Genomic DNA, 20,059 nt, shown 5'->3' with positions numbered 1-20,059 from the left:
GAATTATGTTCCTGTTACTTTTGGTGTTTCCAGTATTTGTATACTTTGCGACATTCTTTTTTTTTTTTTTTTTTACTCTCTTTAAATAATCACAAATCACCTTGCAATCATAGTTGACATAAAAAGTATTTCTCTTTAAAACATTAATGTATTGATTTGATGTAGGTTTTAATAATTCAGAATGGAGCCCACAGAATTCCTTGTTTGGAATAATGCTAGAGAAAACCTCAACAGATTCATCTTGTGGTCAGGTTTAACTTCAACCATATGATGAAAGAAAAAATATGAAAAAGTGAAACTATAAAAAATGGAAGAAAATATGGAAAATTATTTTGTAATTAAAATATGTGGAAAGACTTTCTAAAATATAATACAAACCTAGAAATGTAAGTGTTAATGGCTGATAAAAACAATGTAGTAGGAGGAGAGATTTTGCCTGGCAGAAATCAGAGTCAAAACAAAGGTCAAATGATAAATAGTAAATGGGAGGAGTCCTGGGTGTTCATTGGAAGGACTGATGTTGAAGCTGAAACGCTAATACTTTGGCCACCTGATGCAAAGAGCTGACTCACTGGAAAAGACCCTGATGCTGGGAAAGATTGAAGGCAGAAGGAGAAGGGGAAGACAGAGGATGAGATGGTTGGATGGCATCATTAACTCAATGGACATGGGTTTAGGTGGATTCAGGAGTTAGTGATGGACAGGGAGGCCTGGTGTGCTGTGGTTCATGGGGTCGCAAAGAGTCGTACATGACTGAGCGACTGAACTGAACTGAAATGGGAGAACATTTTTAAAATTTATTCTACAGATACAATCTTACATGTATGAAATTACTTATGTACATCATTATCAATTGCAGCTTTTTTAGTACAGTATTAGATTGGAAATAATATCTGCCATTAGTATGGTTGTAATCACATTATGGTTCATTCATATGATGGAATACTCTGCTGCTAGATTCCATTTGAAAATACCTCAAAGATATGTAAAGGTTTTTAAAATGATGAAAAAAATTAATTGCAAAAATAGCAAGAAAACGACAAAATGGCAGTAAGAACATGTCTATCAATAATTATTTGAATGTAAGTGGATTAAATTCTCCAATCTAAATATGTAAAGTGGCTGAATAGTTTAACCAAAAAAGACTAAGAATTAACTACATGTTGCCTACAAGAGACTCATGTAGATATAAAGAAACACACAAACCAAAAATAAAGGGATAGAAAAATATATTCCATGTAAATGGAAACCAAAAGAAAACTGGAGTAGCTGTACTCATATTAGACAATGTAGGCTTTAACACGCGGACTATAATAAGAGACAGAAAAGATTCTACATGATGATAAATGGGGGAGTCAACAAAAAGATACATCATTTGTACTCAATATAGGAGCACCTAAATATGTGAAGCAAATATTAATGGACATAAAGGGAGAAATAAACAGTAATACAATAAGAGTAGGAGACTTTAATACCCTGTTTAATCAATGGTTAGATTATCTAGACTGAAAAATCAATAAGGAAACATCAACCTTAAATTCCATGTTAGATCAGATATTTACAGAAAATTCCATCTAAAAGCAACAGAATGCACATTCTTATGAAGTGCATATGGGACATTTTCCAAGACAGGTCATGTGTTAGGTCACAAGACAAATCTTAATTCATTTGTTGTTGTTCAGTTGCCCAGTTGTGCCTAACTGTTTGTGACCCCGTGGACTGCAGCACGCCAGGCTGTCCTTCCCTCCCATCTCCCGGAGTTTGCCCAGGTTCATGTTTATTGTATCATTGCAGAAGGAGAAGAGGGTGTCAGAGGATGAGATGGCTGAACGGCATCACCAATGCAATAATACATTTAAGAGTATTCAAATCATATCAAACATCTTTTCCAACCACAATGGTATTAAGGTAGAAATTAATTGCATGAAGAAAAATGGAAAATTCACAAGTATGTAGAGATTAAACAACATGTTATTGAACAAGCAATGAGTCTAAGAAGAAATCAAAAGAGAAAATATACCTTGAGACGCAAATAGAAATGTACTATTTAAGAGTCTTTCTACTAACTTGGAGCTTCATTTGTTCTCTGCTTCTGGTTCTTTGAGTTGTAAAGTTAGGTTGTTATTTGAGACTTTGCTTGATTCTTGAGGTTGGCATTTAGCACTACGAGCTTCCTTCTTAGAACTGCTTCTTCTGTCTAATGGGCTAATTCAGTTTCCTAGTAATCTTTTAAAGTTAGTTTATTTTTTAAACTATGATTTTATTATTTATTTATTTTTGGTTGCGCTGGGTCTTCATTGCTTTGTGCCACCTTTCTCTAGTTGCAGTGAGCAGGAGTTACTCTTGCAGTGTGGGAGCACCTCACTGTGGTGGCTTTTCTTGTGGAGCCTGGGCTCTAGGCCTGCCGGCTTCAGTTGCAGCTGGTGGGCTCAGTAATTGTGGCACAGGGCTTAGTTACTCCCTGGCATATGGAATCTTCCTGGACCAGGAATTGAGCCTGTGTCCCCTGCTTTGGCTGGCGGATTCTTATCCACTGTGCCCCAGGGATGTCCTCCTGGTAATCTCTTACATGACAGCTTCAACTGGTTAGCCAGCGTGAGGAACTAGCAAGTTGTGGGCTAGTATTCTGAACTGCCAAAATATAGTAGATGCCATAAAACTCTCAAGGCAGGTGAGGAGGAGCTGCTGTACAGATTAATTGTGTTCATTTTATGCTATATGGGTACAGTGGGAAATGCCCTTCTTTAAAATTATGTAATTCTAATGTGTTCATGGCAACGTGGAATGAGAGAAGCAAATGTTTCAGTGCACTTGAAGATGATGAATGAAAATTGGGTCTTTTGTTTCCTTTTCAGCCCTGCCACACTTTATCAGGTCTGCTTTTAATTTTGCATCCCAGATTGATTTATTCTCATTCCTTTAGCTTAGGCAAGATTCTTTAAAAAGATTTTTTGTTTGTTTTCCATTATAGGGAAGTGGGGTTCATCTTGGCTTAGGCACCTCACCCTTACAACTTCGTCTCAGATGGACCACAAGTGCATCTCAGGGTGGCCTCTGACCTTGGACAACTGTTTTGTTTTTGTTTTTTTCAATTGTAGGTGAATTAGCAGGAATGTATTATCTCAGTCCCTGCTGTTTCGTTCTGGTAATTAACTTTATTATTGATACCCTTTGATTATGAGTCTAGGAGACATTTTTAGTGCCTACGCAAAACATGGAATAAAGAGCAGTAGATCAGATTGTATCAAATGCAATAATCTGTTTGAACAAACTACACAACCTTGGAGAAGGCAATGGCATCCCACTCCAGTACTCTTGCCTGGAAAATCCCATGGATGGAGGAGCCTGGTAGGCTGCAGTCCATGGGGTCACTAAGAGTCAGACAAGACTGAGCAACTTCACTTTCACTATTCACTTTCATGCATTGGAGAAGGAAATGGCAACCCACTCCAGTGTTCTTGCCTGGAAAATCCCAGGGATGGGGAGCCTGGTGGGCTGCCATCTATGGGGCCACACAGAGTTGGACATGACTGAAGCGACTTAGCAGCAGCACACAACCTTGAGACCAGATTTCTGGCAGGCAGTTCATAGTCTCTGCTGAAGCATTTGGCCAGCAGATGGGTTACACCATCGCACTCAAAGGAGGTTCTCATTACCAGTGTCTTTCTTTTTTGGAGTTTGCTGTAACCTTTAAACCATTGGAATTCAACAGATTGGAGCTGCTGTGTCTGTGAAGAGGGCCGATCCTTTTTCCTTTGACATTAAAATTACATTCAAGGTATACATTTCCTAACTTTTGAAGAGATCAATTGTGTTCTCCAAGTCATAAATTCTGGAATATGATTTTGTGTTAATTTTATAAATACTTGTAAAGATAGGAAACATTGCCTTTTCCAAGACAGTCCGTTCATTCTGGGTGCTTTTTTAGAAACAAACTTTTAAATTTCTATTGGAGTGTAGCCTATTAACAGTGTTGTGATAGTTTCAGCTGAAACAGCAAAGGAACTCAGCCATACATATACATATAACCATTCTTCCACAAACTCCTCTCCCATCCAGGCTACTACAAACATCTGGGTACTTTTAACTGTACTTCATATTTAATATGACCTGAATATTTGTGTCCACTCAAAATTTGCATGTTGAAATTCTAATCTACAAACGTGGGACCTTTGGAAGATGCTTAAGTCATGAGGGTAGAGTCACAATGACTTCGATTAGGGTTTTTACAAAATAGGTTCTGAAGATACCCCAGCCCCTTTCATCATGTTAAAATTATGAAGACACTTATAGTATGAGATATTTGATCCTATTTGTGAGAAAGATATTCATTTGGCTTATATAATACAGTTCTCATGGATGAAAGTGTTTCATCAAATAGGCATGTTTACTAGTCAACTGGTATGTAACTACAATGGCCTGAACATTTGTGTCGCCCTCAAATTCATATGTTGAAATTCTCACCTCCACTATCCAAGGACGATAGTATTAGCAGGTGAGGACTTCGGGAAAGACTTGGGTCATGAGGGTAGAGCCGTCATGAATGGGATTCGTTTTCTTATAAAAGAGACTCCATAGGGACTTCCCTGATGGTCCAGTGTCTGAGACTCCATGCTCCCAATGCAGAGGGCTCAGGTTCAATCTTTGGTGAGGGAACTCGATCCCACATGCTGCCACTAAGAGTTTGCATGCCGTAACTAAGACCTGGGTGAAGCCAAATAAGTAAATATTTAATAAGAGAGAGAGAGACCCCAGAGGGTCCCTAGGCCCCTCCTCATGTGAGGACATGGAGAAAAGGCTCTGGCTATGAACGGAGACGAGAGGTACCTCTGAGGAGTGGAGATTGTCTTAGTGCACTTTGACCTTCTGGTGACCAGGGCCTCTGGAAGTCTTAGTCTGATCCTGTTTCACTCGATATATGGTGTTGATCTTCTGATTCCAGAAGAGTTTATCCTAACTTAATGTTCTCGTGGACCATTTGTCACCCAGTCTGTTGCACATAACTAGCAGTACTTACCCTCTGTAGTCCCACTACCCATACTGCTAGGGTGACCAACTCAGCCTGGACTTTTCAAGTGTTAAAACAGAAAGCCCTGTGTTCTGGGAACCTTTTTAGCCCTGAACAGACTGGGATGGTTGGTTATCCTACATGCTACCCTTCCCCCACTACCCCCCAGCTCATCTCATTTGCCTTATGTCTGTGTGTTGTCCAGAGTAGGGCTTCATATGTGGCTCAATGGTAAAGAATCTGCCTGCCAAGGCATGAGATGTAGGAGATGCGGGTTCAATCCCTGGGTCGGGGAGATCCCCTAGAGTAGGAAGTGACAACCTGCTCTAGTATTCTTGCCTGGAATATTCCATGGAGAGAGGAGCCTGGCAGTCTGCAGTCCATGGGGCTGAAAAGAGTTGGGCATGACTTAGTGACTGAGAACATTGTCCAGAGTGGGCTGTAGAACTTAGGCATCCATCTAAATACTAACGTGTGAAGATGTTCCCTATGTAGCATTAATGCTTGAAAGTTATTTGTTTCTTCAAGCCTTTCCTCTCTCCCCTTTTTCCTACAGAAATACTAAGGACTCCTCTGATGTCTCTTTGACATATCCTTTTTAGGTTTTTTTCCTCATTGAAATTGTGGTGTGAATTGCTTTTGAGGAATTTTGGTCTCTTGAGTTTCTTTCAACAATTCCACAAAGTAAAATGTGTTTCCTTGCCACCTGGACTCCATGACTTCAGTTTGTCATAGTGTTTAAGTGACTCAGTGCTTAAAAAAAAGCAACAAAATTGTGTAACGAGACCTAGAAAAGCCACTTTTTTTAGTAATTAAGAATCATCAATTCCAGTCCTAGGCTGATTACCACCAGTTGCAGGTTCTTGGACAAGTCTGATTTTCTCTTCAGGTCTTGGTTTCCTTCCCTATAAAAAAAGTGGATTTTGCTAGAGTAAACTCTGGGATCACAGTTTATGTTAAAATGAAATGATTCTCATATGTATACCTATGTTGATGTTTGACAGAAAACAACAAAATTCTGTAAAACAATTATCCTTCACTTAAAAAAAAATGAAATGATTCTCAACCAGTAGAGAAGCAGGGTGTGATTGTCTTATCTATTAAATATTTCCTTTATGGAGTCTATTTGGAGTCTTTTCTGTATCTCTCTAGCCTGGCCTCTGAACCCAGAATCTAATAGGTATCAGATATATAATCAGTTAGGCCCATAGTGCCTCTTTCAGATGAAGACTTGCTGCCTGTAACTAGAAGCATAATGGGTAAGCTCTCCCCAAGACAATTCCCAGGCTCCCCAGTTCAGTAGGAGGACTCAGATGATTCAGCATATCGTCATATTGATAGCTATGACTGTTTACATTGAAAGAATACCAAGCAAAGTCAGCAAAGGGAAAAGGCACGTAGGCAAAGTCCAGGGAAACCAGACACAGCTTCCAAGAGTCTTTTCTCAGGGGAGTCACCAGCAACTAGTGACCACACATGTGATAAGTTATTTATCGGAATCGCTTGTTAGAGACTTAGTTAGAGACTTGTTAGAGACTTAGGTTTTTATTCAGGGCTGGTCACAGAGGCAACTTCTGTATCACAATTCCCAACTCCTAGAAGGAAAGCTGGTGTTCAGCATAGATACCTTGTTTGTACAATTCAGATACAATGAGCTGTTCTTATCTGGGAATGATGAAAATCATCTACAAAGTCAGCTTTCCAGATGCCAGTTGGGGATCAACACAGCAAAGTAAGATTGAAGTCTTAGGCTTGCTGTGTTATCTCTTCTGTACATGTAATAAAACAAATTTTGCTTCCAGTCTCTTGACCTCTCACCACCAAGTGAGGCACATGAAACCCTGGAAAGAAATGGACTGTGAGAAATAACTGAAATTCTACTTTCTGCTATGCTGGTAACTTGGGTGACTTTGGCTAAGTTAAACTATTTAACCTTAGTTTTTTCATCTGTGAATTGGATATGATAATACAAACTACACAGGGATTCTGCCAGGAACAAATTATTTTGTACATCCAAACAATCTGCTTGCAATGTGGTAGACCCAGGTTCAATCCCTGGGTCAGGAAGATCCCCCTGGAGAAGGAAATGGCAAACCACTCCAGTATTCTTGCCTAAAGAGTTCCATGGACAGAGGAGCCTGGCAGGCTACACTCCATAGGGTTGAAAACAGTCAGACATGACTGAAGGGACTTAACATGCACACATGCACAGATAAAATATAACATCCATTGTTCCTGAATCTGTTCATTCAACAAAATATTTATTAAGAATCGACTGCATGCTAAACAGTATGATAGGCCCTGGAGGTATCGGGCTGAGCAAAAAACATCCTGCCTTTTTGGAATTTACAGTCTAGTTGGGGAAAGAGACTCTAATCTCAAATAATAACTGTACAAATTAATATAAAATTATAGTTTGTCATAAAGTGCTCCAAAAGAGAGGTAGAGAATGCAGTGGGAATATATAATGGGCATTGACCTGCTTGAGTAGGTCAGAGAAGATTCCCCTGAGAAAATGGCATATATATATATATGTATATCTATCTATCTATCTATCTATATATATATAAGAATCTCAATGAGTTGAATAGGCAGTGGCTACTTCAAGAGATCAGAGGAGACATTAGGTAAAGGCTTTGCATCCACAATTATCTTCAGTGTGGGAGGGAGCAGGCCATTGTTGGAGAACAGAAAAAAGGCCTGCAGTTGGAGGAGAGAGAGCAAAATGGAGAATAAGATCAGAGAGGATAGAGATAGTCAAGAACTTTGAGGTAATGGAGCTTGGTCACCCTTCTAAGAGCAATGGAAAGTAATTTAAGGATGTTTAGCAATGGGGTGACGTGGTTAGATATCTAAAGGTTTTGAAAAGGTAAGTCTGCCTTGTAGAGATATGATTGGAGTGGGTGTAGTGGGGTTTAGGAGGGTGTTGTAGAAAAGGACTAGTCATAACTTGAGTAAACTTGCTTGGAGACGGAGAGAAATGAAAAGACTTGAGAAGATGTATATACAGTTTCTATATTACTTTAATAAACAGCTTCCACTTGAACTGTTTTTACATAGATTTTTTTCCCCATTACCGTTGCTATCCACCCCCAGCCCTTATCAGTAAGGGGTACATTCTAAGAACCCTAGTGGATGCCTGAAACTGGATAGTCCCAAACCCTATATGTACTGTTTTTTCCTATACATATTACATATCTATGATGAAGTTTAATTTATAGATTAGGCACAGTAAGAGATTAACAACAATAATAATAGAATAGTTATAACAATATAATAAAGGTTATGTGAATGTGATCTTCCAAAATATTTATAAACTTAATGCCTTTTCCATATTAATAAGGACTTATCATGCATTATGGCTGTGTCTTTTACAGTTTGAAGTGAGAAAGTTAATCTAGCATGCATTTCTTTTTCTTTCTTCAAAATTTCACAGATAGAGGATTTGTTCTTAGTGTAGACCTTAGAAACCTCAACTTTTTTTTTTCCTTATTAAGTCAGAACTTTCACCTTTTCATTTAAAGTAAGCACTTTATGGCTGTCTTTGGTGTATTTGAATTGCCAGCATTACTAGTCTTGTGCTTTGGAGCCATAAGGGTGACTTATGGCCAAGTCACCCTTATGGCCCCAAAGTACAAGTCAAGTAAGGGTGACTTGAAGACAAGCACTGTGATGCTGTGACAGTGCATCTGATAGCTGAGACAATTACTAAGTGACTAACTGATGAGTACACTGGACAGGGGAATGATTCAGGTCATGGTGGGAGAGAACAGGATGGCAGGAGATTTTACCACGGTACTGTGAAGTGAAATATTTTCTGCCATATTGATGAGCAAGAAATGTCACAGCTATCAGCAATTCCAGCCCTCCAAATGTGAATGAGAGCTCCCAAAAGGGAACACAATGCCTGTGATCCTGCAGATGCTGTCACCCCCCATGGTAATTGATGAGAAGCTGGAGGGAGGTGATGCAAGAAGCTGCCATCCATCATATCTGCCACCCCTTAAGGTGAACAAGGAATCAAGGACATAAACAATCAAGAAACAAGATTTGGCCCTAGATCGCTGAGGTGCATAGGAAAGGAATGAATTCAGTGAGCCGAGAGGATTGCCTCTTTCATACACAGAGAAATGCTAGATACCTTAGCTCGATATCTGGTTTTCCTTATCTAACAATAATATTTGATGTTCAGACTGTCTATCTCTTTTGCTGAAAACTTGTATATAGCCTGATTCCCCACCCTGCCTCCTTGGAGCATACTCTCAGGGCTACAGTCTCCCAGGCCTGGAGTCCTTAACATTCCCACCAAATTCTCTGCTTTCAGGTTGTAACTGATTTTTTAGTCAATTCTACTCAGAATGGTGTACAGTTTAACAACTTATAAATTATTTATTTTGAGAATTTTCCATTTAATATTTTCAAACCGTGATTGACCCATGGGTGACAGAAACCATGGATAAAGGGACAGTGCTATACCAGTATGATGAAATCTTGAAAGTTGAAAGACATTTGTAGGGATGTGGATGGACCTAGAGACTGTCATACATAGTGAAATAAGTCAGAAAGAGGAAAACAAATATTGTATATGTGGAATCTAGAAAAATGGTATAGATGAACTTATTTGCTAAATAGAAGTAGAGACCCAGACATGGAAAACAAACCTATGGACAAGCAGGGGGAAGGAGAGGGGTGGGATGAATTGAGAGATTGGGATTGACATATATACACGATTATATATAAAAATAGGTAACTGATGATAATCTAGTGGAGGTGAAGGAATTCTAGCTGAGCTATTTCAAATCCTAAAAGATGATGCTGTGAAAGTGCTACACTCAATATGCCAACAAATTTGAAAAACTCAGCAGTGTCCACAGGACTGGAAAAGGTCAGTTTCATTCCAGTCACAATGAAGGGCAATGCCAAAGAAGGCTCAAACTGCTGCACAATTGCACTCGTTTCATGTGCTAACAAGGTAATGCTCAAAATCCTTCAAGCTAGGCTTCAATAGCACGTGAACTGAGAACTTCCAGATGTACAATCTGGATTTAGAAAAGGCAGACGAACCAGCGACCAAATTGCCAACATCTGTTGAATCATAGAAAATGCAAAAGAATTCCAGAAAACATCTACTTCTGCTTCACTGACTATGCTAAAGCCTTTGAATATGTGGATCACAACAAACTGTGGAAAATTCTTAAAGAAATGAGAACACCAGACCACCTTACCTGAGGTCAAGAAGCAATAGAACCAGACATTGAACAATGGACTGGTTCAAAATTGGAAAAGAAGTATGTCAAGGCCGTATATTGTCAAGCTGTTTGTTTAACTTATATGCAGAATACATCATGCAAAATGCTAGGCTGGATAAAGCACAACCTGGAATCAAGATTGCAGGGAGAAATATCAATAACCTCAGATATACAGATGATATCACCCTTATGGCAGAAACTAAGAGGAACTAAATTGCTTCTTGATGAAGGTGCAAAAATAGAGTGAAAAAGCTGGCTTAAAACTCAACATTCCAAAAGCTAAGATCATGGCATCCAGTCCCATCACTTCATGGCAAATAGATGGGGAAACAATGGAAGTAGTGACAATTTTCTCGAGCTCCAAAATCCCTGCAGACAGTAACTGCAGCCTTGAAAGTAAAAGACACTTGCTGCCTGAAAGAAAAGTTATAACCAACCTAGACAGCATATTAAAAAGCAGAAACATAACTTTGCTGACCTATGTCCATATAGTCAAAGCAATGGTTTTTCCACTAGTCATATATGGATGTGAGAGTTGGACCATAAAGAAGGCTGTGTGCTGAAAAATTGAAGCTTTTGAACTGTGGTATTGGAGAAGACTTTTGAGAGTTCCTTGGACAGCAAGGAGCTCAAACCAGTTAATCCTAAAGGGAATGAACACTGAATATTCATTTGAAGGACTGCTGCTGAAGCTGAAGCTCCAATATTTTAGCCAGCTGTTACGAAGAGCTGACTCATTAGAAAAGACCCTGACGCAGGAAAAGATTGAAGGCAGGAGGAGAAGGGGACAACAGAGGACAAGATGGTTGAATGGCATCATTGACTGAATGATGATGGACAAGAGTTTGAGCAAACTCCGGGAGATGATGAAGAAAAGGGAAGCCTGGTGTTCTACAGTCCATGGGGCTCAAAGAATCTGACAGGCCTGAGCCACTGAACAACAACAACAAATGAGAATCTACTCTATAGTTCAGGGAACTCTACTCAGTGCTCTGTGGTGACTTAAAAAAGAGAGGGTATATCTATGCATATATCTGATTCACTTTGCTGTACTTTAGAAAGTAACACAACATTGTAAGTAACTGTACTTCAATAAAAATTAATTAATAATAAAAAAGACAGTTCTTGAATAAATAACTGATAGAGATGGAGATTGAGTTATATAACTTGCTGAGATTTGCATTTCAACTACAACCTCCCTTACATATTTATCTTTTGAGGAGAAAAAGTAAGATACTGTCTAACACATATGTAGTATCATCCACTTTGTATATATTAACTCATTAACCATCTCAGCAAGCCTATCAGGTACTATTATTACATATATATTATAAGTGAGAGACATGAGACACAGAGTTTAAGTAATTGACCAATTTCAAACAAGTAATAAGTAGTAGGTCTGAGACTGGAATCCATATAGTTTGTTGTCAGATCCATATGGCCAGCCACAGTGGCAAACTATAATGTTTAGGCCAAATCTGGCCCATAACTGTTTCTATGCAGCCAGCCAGAAAACCTAGAAAAAAAAATTTTTTAATTTTAGAAATGTTTTAAAGAAGAAAGAAAAAAAAAAAAAGAGAATCGTGACAGATTGAATATAGACTACAAAGCCTAAAATATTTACTATTTGCACTTTTACAGTGAAAGTTTGCTGGCTCTTATGGTAACCATTCCTAGAAAATGTGTTCCTTGAATAGAAAGTTGAGCACCACTGAGTTTTATAGATGAAAGATACTTCTTTCATAAAATGAGTTATAGCAGAGTAAGGGCAATGTACTCACAGCTCCTTCTTGGGTAGAATTTTTTTTTTTTAATTTTTGCAAATTTAAAATTAAGACTGAGTGTAGAGAAAGTTTCTTGGAAGGATAGGAAATTTATCCCTCTGAGTAAGATCAAAGGTAGCTGGGCTGGTGCTGAGTTACTGAATGTGCTGCCTGTCATTAAGACAATGAATTTCAGCTGGATTTATGGGCTGATCGAAGAATCATTTGGAGACAGGACATATTAGCCAAAAACTTCCTATTTTAAAGCTATGATTTGTTTTTGGAAAGAAAATTTAGATCAGCACTAAAAATTGATAAATTCTGTTATTAAGTCAACATCTAGAGAAAAAACATGACTCTAACAATGCGTTTTTCTCTGAGAGTTGTAAATTCAATAAGAGAGAACATAGTGTGGTTTTTGTTTGTTTGTTTTTGCCTTTCTAAATAAATTGCCTTGATTTTTGGAGAGGTTGTGTTATTCATCTAAATTTTTCTAGAGAGCTAACTGTTAAGCCACTAAAATATTTATTAAACCTTACTGTAGTGCTAGGCATTTTGGTGGACTTTGTACATATGATTATAGAAGGATTTTTTTTTTTTTTTTGGCTCTGATGTGATTTTCATTTGATAAATGGTTCTCATCAACCACACTCTATTGATGCATTACATGTTTCTTGCTCATGGTAACTGCATTACTCCACTTTCTGACAGAGTCAGACCGTGGCTCTAGAGGTTATATTTGGCCAGAGTTGGGCTTATCTTTATCACATTCTTAGACTGGTTTTGTTAGTGGCTGATGGGTGCCCATTTTTCAAGCTCATTTTCTCAACATCTCACTTGATTCTTTTGGTTGTTGTGGGTAGATTGGGTAAGGTACTAATTATAAGTTGTTTAAATTATAATATTCTTTGTTTAGAAAATTTCTTCTGTCTATTCCATTTTTCCTTTTCAGACTGTTAAAACAAGTTTTATATTGAATATTTTTCAGATTGGAATATTATGGATTATGCTTTTTAATTGTAGGAATTTCCAAACATATGTAAATGAAATTCAGTTTTAACCATTATCATATGTGGGCAATCTTGTTTAATTTTTTATCTTCCTCCTCCATTGCCTCCTATCTACCCCGAAGAATTTTAAAACAGATCACAAACACTATATCCTTTCATTGGGTAATACTTGAGTATTTGTCTCTAAATTATAAAGTGAAAAGTGAAGTCGCTCAGTCATGTCCGACTCTGTGCGAACCCATAGACGGCCTCCCACCAGGCTCCCCCGTCCCTGGGATTCTCCAGGCAAGAACACTGGAGTGGGTTGCCATTTCCTTTTCCAATGCATGAAAGTGAAAAGTGAAAGTGAAGTTGCTTAGGTGTGTCCGACTCTTAGCAACTTCATGGACTGCAGCCTACCAGGCTCCTCCGTCCATGGGATTTTCCAGGCAAGAGTACTAAATTATAAGGACCCTTTAAAAAATATCAGCACCATTATTAGCATGCTAAAAATGAGTAATATTTTCTTAATATTAACAAATATAAGTTAGTGTTCAAATTGCCCTAATTTTCTCACAGATACCTTATTGGCAGTCGACTTTTCACATCAGGACCCTAATAAAGGCAGTGATGTATGTTTGGTTGCATTGTCTCTTAATTCTGGTGGGATATAGTATGCTAGTTTCCCTCTCCTCTTTTTCTCTTTTGACATTGATTTTGGAGATCAGTTGATCTTCTGTCCTAATACTTCTGGTAAACTTGTGGTATGAATTTTACTGGAATCTGAATTATGTGTTAAATGTATGTTAAAGTTTTTAACAAGAATATATCATAAGACAGTGGGCAAGTTGAACTGTTGAACTACTGGCTGGCAAGAACTTGTGAGTGGTACATGTCAGCCCTTTCTTCTTTTACTTCCTAGTTGAGTAAGATTTATTTTCCTCACAGTTATGATACTAATAGCAGGTAAGAAGAAACAAACATTTGTATGTAATGTTATTGAATAGACCTTTCTTTGATGAAATTACTTATTACTTGGTTTTACTTTTTTATAATTAGCAGTAATAGTGAAACAACAGGAGTCCTTATTTGGCATAGGATTGCCAGACACAGTCAGGCTGCATATTTTTAGTTTTGCCTTCTGAGTCATTAGATTAGGTAATATTTCTGTCTGTCTGAGGGTCTGGCCAACATTACTTTCCTATTGAGGATGGTGAAATCCTTGCTGTTAATTTTGTGCTGAAAATTTAAGTATAAAAATCCATCTAGGCAAAATCTGTAAACCTATAGCTAATACTCTGATTTATGTAGAAAAAGCTAGTAAAGAAAGCTGTCTTTAAATATAGTCATTTTATGACAGTGAAAAGTACTTAAAAAGTATTTCCTTTACTCTTATGAAATAGAATCTAGTATTCTTTTATTCAGAATTTATTGTGAATGATAATATGTCAAGTTTTCTTAATTGATTAAGCCCTGTTTGAAACTTTACAAATGAAATTTTGTTTTTTAAAAAAGAATAATTTATTGAAAAAGTGCTTTTAATTTATTAGAAAAGTGCTGACAGCTTTATTGAAAATGACTTTTATTTTTGCTTGAATATCTGTTTCTCATAATGGTGGAAGTTATGTGAGAAATACACATTTCTAGAAAAATATATAAAAATGTTAATATTTATCTTCATGGTAATGTTTTCCTTTTTGTTGATTGACTTACTTGAATTGATTTCTTTATGTGTGTTACACTTACTTATATTTTGTTTATTTTCAAAATTTGATGATTACCTTGGATCTTATGAAATAGTTTTTAATAGATTGTTAGCTGGAATCAAGATTGCCGGGAGAAATATCAATAACCTCAGAGATGCAGATGACACCACCCTTATGGCAGAAAGTGAAGAAGAACTAAAAAGCCTCTTGATGAAAGTGGAGAGTGAAAAAGTTGGCTTAAACTCAACATTCAGAAAACGAAGATCATGGCATCCGGTCCCATCACTTCATGGGAAATAGATAGGGAAACAGTGGAAACAGTGTCAGACTTTATTTATTGGGGCTCGAAAATCACTGCAGATGGTGACTGCAGCCATGAAATTAAAAGATGCTTACTCCTTCGAAGAAAAGTTATGACCAACCTAGATAGCATAGCATATTGAAAAGCAGAGACATTACTTTGCAAACAAAGGTCCGTCTAGTCAAGGCTATGGTTTTTCCAGTGGTCATGTATGGATGTGAGAGTTGGACTGTGAAGAAAGCTGAGTGCCGAAGAACTGATGCTTTTGAACTGTGGTGTTGGAGAAGACTCTTGAGAGTCCCTTGGACTGCAAGGAGATCCAACCAGTCCATTCTAAATGAGATCAGCCCTGGGATTTCTTTGGAAGGAATGATGCTAAAGCTGAAACTCCAGTACTTTGGCCACCTCATGTGAAGAGTTGACTCATTGGAAAAGACTCTGATGCTGGGAGGGATTGGGGGCAGGAGGAGAAGGGGACGACAGAGGATGAGATGGCTGGATAGCATCACTGACTCGATGGACGTGAGTCTGAGTGAACTCCGGGAGTTGGTGATGGACAGGGAGGCCTGGCGTGCTGCGATCCATGGGGTCGCAAACAGTCGGACACGACTGAGCTACTGAACTGTACTGAACTAAACTGATAATACATTAATGCTATGTATTTCATTTTCAATCGTTGTTTATTGTTTAGGAGATACTTAACACTGTACATTTTTTCTTATTGATAACAGTAATTGAGAGTCAAATGACATAACTCAGTGCTTGCTGCTGCTGCTAAGTTGTTTCAGTCCTGTCTGACTCTGTGTGACCCCATAGATGGCAGCCTACCAGGCTCCCCCATCCCTGGGATTCTCCAGGCAAGAACACTGGAGTGGGTTGCCATTTCCTTTTCCAATTCATGAAAGTGAAAAGTGAAAGTGAAGTCTCTCAGTCATTTCAGACTCTTAGTGACCCCATGGTCTGCAGCCTACCAGGCTTCTCCGTCCATGGGATTTTCCAGGCAAGAGTACTAGAGTAGGGTGCCATTGCCTTCTCCGAACTCAGTGCTTAGAATGTCAAAAAGACATTTTGCTTTCTTAGTCCACTGGTCCTCTCATACCCTAAGGTTTAAAAAAGAAAATGCTCTAGCACCTTTGGCGTTTTCTGATGTGTTTGTTTCTTTTTTGCGTTTGCCCAACATGTCTTTTTCTGATAAGCATTTTTCCTTAATAGCTTCTATAGGTAATTTGAGATGACTCCTTAAATCTGTTTTCTTCTATTAAGAAGAGGTGTTTTGTTAGATTGAAAATAATAATCCATTATAAAATGATGACTCAAAGCTGTGTATTTACTAGGGCAGTGTTGATTTTGGTTCTTTTTATTCTTTAATGAAAAAATAAAACATTGAAGGTGATATAAATATGGATTTTATAGACTTCACATTTACAAACATTCTTTGATAGGAAAAATATTAAGATTCTGTTTCTAAGTATTTTTTCCCAATTTGTCATAATTTATTTGAAAAAGTTAGGATTAATCTCATGATTGGATCTTTTTGTTTTGTGTGTGTGCTTTGAGGAATGTAATGTCCTTCTGAACCTAACTGATGTTTGTAATTCATCAGCAATGATTTATAGGTGACAATGAAGCTGGTTGATTAGATAATATGTAGGAGAGTTGGTCTTTACAGATAAAACCTTGTGCAATTTTGGAAGTGTTTCTCTTAGTGCTGAAATCGTCCATTGAGGGCATGCTTTATCTTAAATATTAAGGTACTTTCTTACCATTAAAATAATTCATTATTTGACAGTCTGTCATTTGGTAGTAATATAGCCAATTTTAATTGCCTAGTTTTTCAACAGCTCTTTGTTTACTCTCATGTAGACTGACAAACCAAAACATTCCCATGGGTTTAATGAGGTCTCTAATCACTACAGTGATCTCTGTAAAGTGTGAGTAGTTAGCCTCTTGGTAAACTGTCTTATGTTATTCCCTCTGTCTTTGCAGATAAATTATTAGTCATAACTGTAGCAACAAAAGAAAGTGATGGATTCCATCGATTTATGCAATCAGCCAAATACTTCAATTATACTGTGAAGGTATGGTATATCTTTTAATTCATGGAGATTTTAGACTGTGTGCCTGAAGTACGTTTTTCATAGTGAAAACAATAACAATAGCAACATGATCTATAATCTACAGAAGGGAGATGAAATTTGATTACATAATTGCTGTTAGTTTACACTTACTAGATTGTTTTAAAGATAGGTTTCGGCCTTGTTAATACTCTGCCACTCAGACGATAATTTCCTAGTATTCGCTAATGTTTTGTAAAAACATGTTTTATATAACAACAGAAGGATATTTAGAAGGATATATATACATATATATTGGAGAAGGCAATGGCAACCCACTCCAGTACTCTTGCCTGGAAAATCCCATGGATGGAGGAGCCTGGTAGGCTGCAGTCTATGGGTCGCTAAGAGTCAGATATGACTGAACGACTTCACTTTCACTTTTCACTTTCATGCATTGGAGAAGGAAATGGCAACCCACTCCAGTGTTCTTGCCTGGAGAATCCCAGGGACGGGGGAGCCTGGTGGGCTGCCATCTACGGGGTTGCACAGAGTCGGACACGACTGAAGTGACTTAGCGTATATATATATTTGTTTTAAGGAGTCTTGTATGGGTATAACATAATTAAGATTTGATAGTAATTTTTTTCAATATGAAGATTTTTTTTTTTGTAGTGGGTTTATCTACCTTGGTATATTTCTTCATTTAGGAGAACTGGAAACATTATTGTGAAGCAGATACTTTTTCTGTTCCATTATTGGGAGGTACTTTTCTTGTTTTTTGTTTGTTTTAGAGGAATTTAGTAACATTATAAAAGGGCTTTATAACATCTCTAGGAGAATATCTTATTGATAAACGGTCAGAAGAAATGGGAAATTTGGTAGGACTAGTAAACTGAGCTAGGAAAGACCTGCTTTGTTTTTTTAAAGTTATTTATTTTTTAATAGAAATGAGGCTTTATCAGCTAAGTCTTTTCCACATATAGAGGAGAAGAGAGAGATATCCCAAGGTAGGAAAACAAACAAATGAATTTAATACATTTACACAACAAAACAGTAAAACTTAAAAAAGCAAGGAGAGAGAGATTGCTTTTTGCTTAGGAAAAAAGTGAGCTGTTCTAGTATATATTATAATGCACAAAAAAGATAATATTTGCTACATAACTGCTAGAAGACTAGGTACACATGTTAATGTAAAACAACTGTTAAAAGAAGCTGACTTTGCTAAAGAAACAGATCTAGGTGTTTAATATAGGATAAAGGAGAAATACGTTAGAGAAGTTTGTTAGGATACAGAGGAAATACTGTAGTATTTCCTACATGGAAATGGAGAAAAATTATGGTAAAATAATTCTGAAATCCAATGAAGGACATCGTAAGGGTTCAGAATGGGGAGAGTCTGGAATATTTCTTATGTGTGAGACACTGTTAGGACCTTTATACATGGCATGCTGTTGATTCATTATATAAACCATGTAAGGTAGATATTACTTCACTTATGAGTGAGGAAACTTGCCCCAGGGCATGTAACTTTAAGGGGTCAAATCTTGGACCCCAGCACCCTTTGTCTCTCTAACTCTGGAGGTTTTGATCCTCCTGTTGCCTTTCCATTATATGATTCTGAAGATGGACCCTAGACCACCAACATCAGCATCAGCTGGGAAATAGGAATGAGGTTTCTTAGGCTTCTCCTCACCTTCTGAATCAGACTGGGAGTTGGGCCCAGCAATCTGTTTTAAGAAACCCTCTATGTGATTCTGATGCATACTAAAGTCTGTCACACTGATGGAGTGGAAAGAAAATAAGACTAGAGCTTAATCAACACAGCACTACACAGAGTAGGTGCTCAGATATTTAGGCCCAGTATTACTGTAGTATTGGAGAAGTCTAAAGGGGTTGTAGAACAGAAGTATAACAAATGTTAGGGCCAGAGGAAGCCACTTTTTAGGTCAAGAACTAATGTTCTAATAGACTAGCCCCAATATGAATCCAAATTCCCATACCAGTGTTTCTTTCTCCCTTCAATATAAGTAGTGAGGAAGTGCTAACTAGGGATCTGAGGCTGGGAGTCCCACAAGCTCTACCAGCCAGGCTTGTATTTGGCTCAATGGTAAGTAAATTTAGAATTAATATTTATTTTCTAAACTACTTTTATATTTTTCTTTTGTATTCTTAATTTAATTCCCTCTGAATTCACAGATCTTTTAGAACAATGGCCCCCAACCCCCAGGCCACAGACTGGTACCAGTCTATGGCCTTTTAGGAACCTGGCTGCATAGCAGGAGGTGAGCGCGGGAAGCTTCATCTATATTTTCAGCCCCTCATCGCTCACGTTACTACCTGAGCACCACCTCCTGTCATCATCAGCAGCATTAGATTCTTGTAGGAGAGCATGAACTGTGAACATGTGAGATACCTTGGTTGCATGCTCTTATGAGAATTTAAAACCTGATGATCTGAGGTGGAGCTATGACAGTGATGCTAGTGAGGGGAGCAGCTGTAAATACAGATTATATATCTTATTCTATATCACAGTATAAAAACCATCCCCAACCCTGGTCCATGGGAAAATTGTTTTCGATGAAACTGGTCTTAGGTGCCAAAATGGTTGGGGACCACTGTGTTAGCAGATCCTTGTTTCAGGAGCTTCAGACTTTGTTTTGATGAAACTAAGGTCCAAGGTGTGTCTGTGGCAGAGGGGCTCATAGATTTGTTTCCTGCTTCTTCACAGCCTGGTGCATCAGCAGGCACATAATTCAGGAGGCAACTGCTGAGGCTGGGCAAACAGAACCCAGGATGACTGTAGGCTTAGCTCTAAGTAATTGTGCTTAGGTGATTTCTTGCACTGATAAATAATTAAACTTTTGAGGGAAACATAAGCTTAAGATTCTTAAGGTAGGGAAGATGGCATTTGACCTGATGCCCTCTGTGTTTCTTGGGATGACCGATTTGGTTTCAGCAGGGAAACAGATCAAGGGCCCCATCCAGG

The 20,059-nt window shown here is 38.0% G+C and overlaps 1 protein-coding gene across 3 annotated transcripts in view; it reads left to right on the top strand.

Moving 5' to 3' along the window:
• PLOD2 (procollagen-lysine,2-oxoglutarate 5-dioxygenase 2) overlaps positions 1–20,059 on the top strand; it is a 121,315-nt gene that overhangs the window by 36,531 nt on the left and 64,725 nt on the right. For all 3 annotated transcript variants that reach the window (XR_015132561.1, XM_086316739.1, XM_086316737.1), the window contains exon 2: positions 17,003–17,094. Coding sequence is in view for 2 of the 3 variants with exons in the window: in XM_086316739.1 (XP_086172865.1) it covers positions 17,003–17,094 (92 nt within the window). In the remaining variant the exon portion in view is untranslated. The remainder of the gene's footprint in view (positions 1–17,002; positions 17,095–20,059) is intronic.

This window comes from Bos grunniens, chromosome 1 (assembly GCF_055505025.1).
Source record: "Bos grunniens cultivar Pamir isolate PY7600 chromosome 1, Bosgru_T2T1.0, whole genome shotgun sequence".
Taxonomy (NCBI): Eukaryota; Metazoa; Chordata; class Mammalia; order Artiodactyla; family Bovidae; genus Bos; species Bos grunniens.
This window is presented reverse-complemented; position numbering and strand designations above follow the sequence as displayed.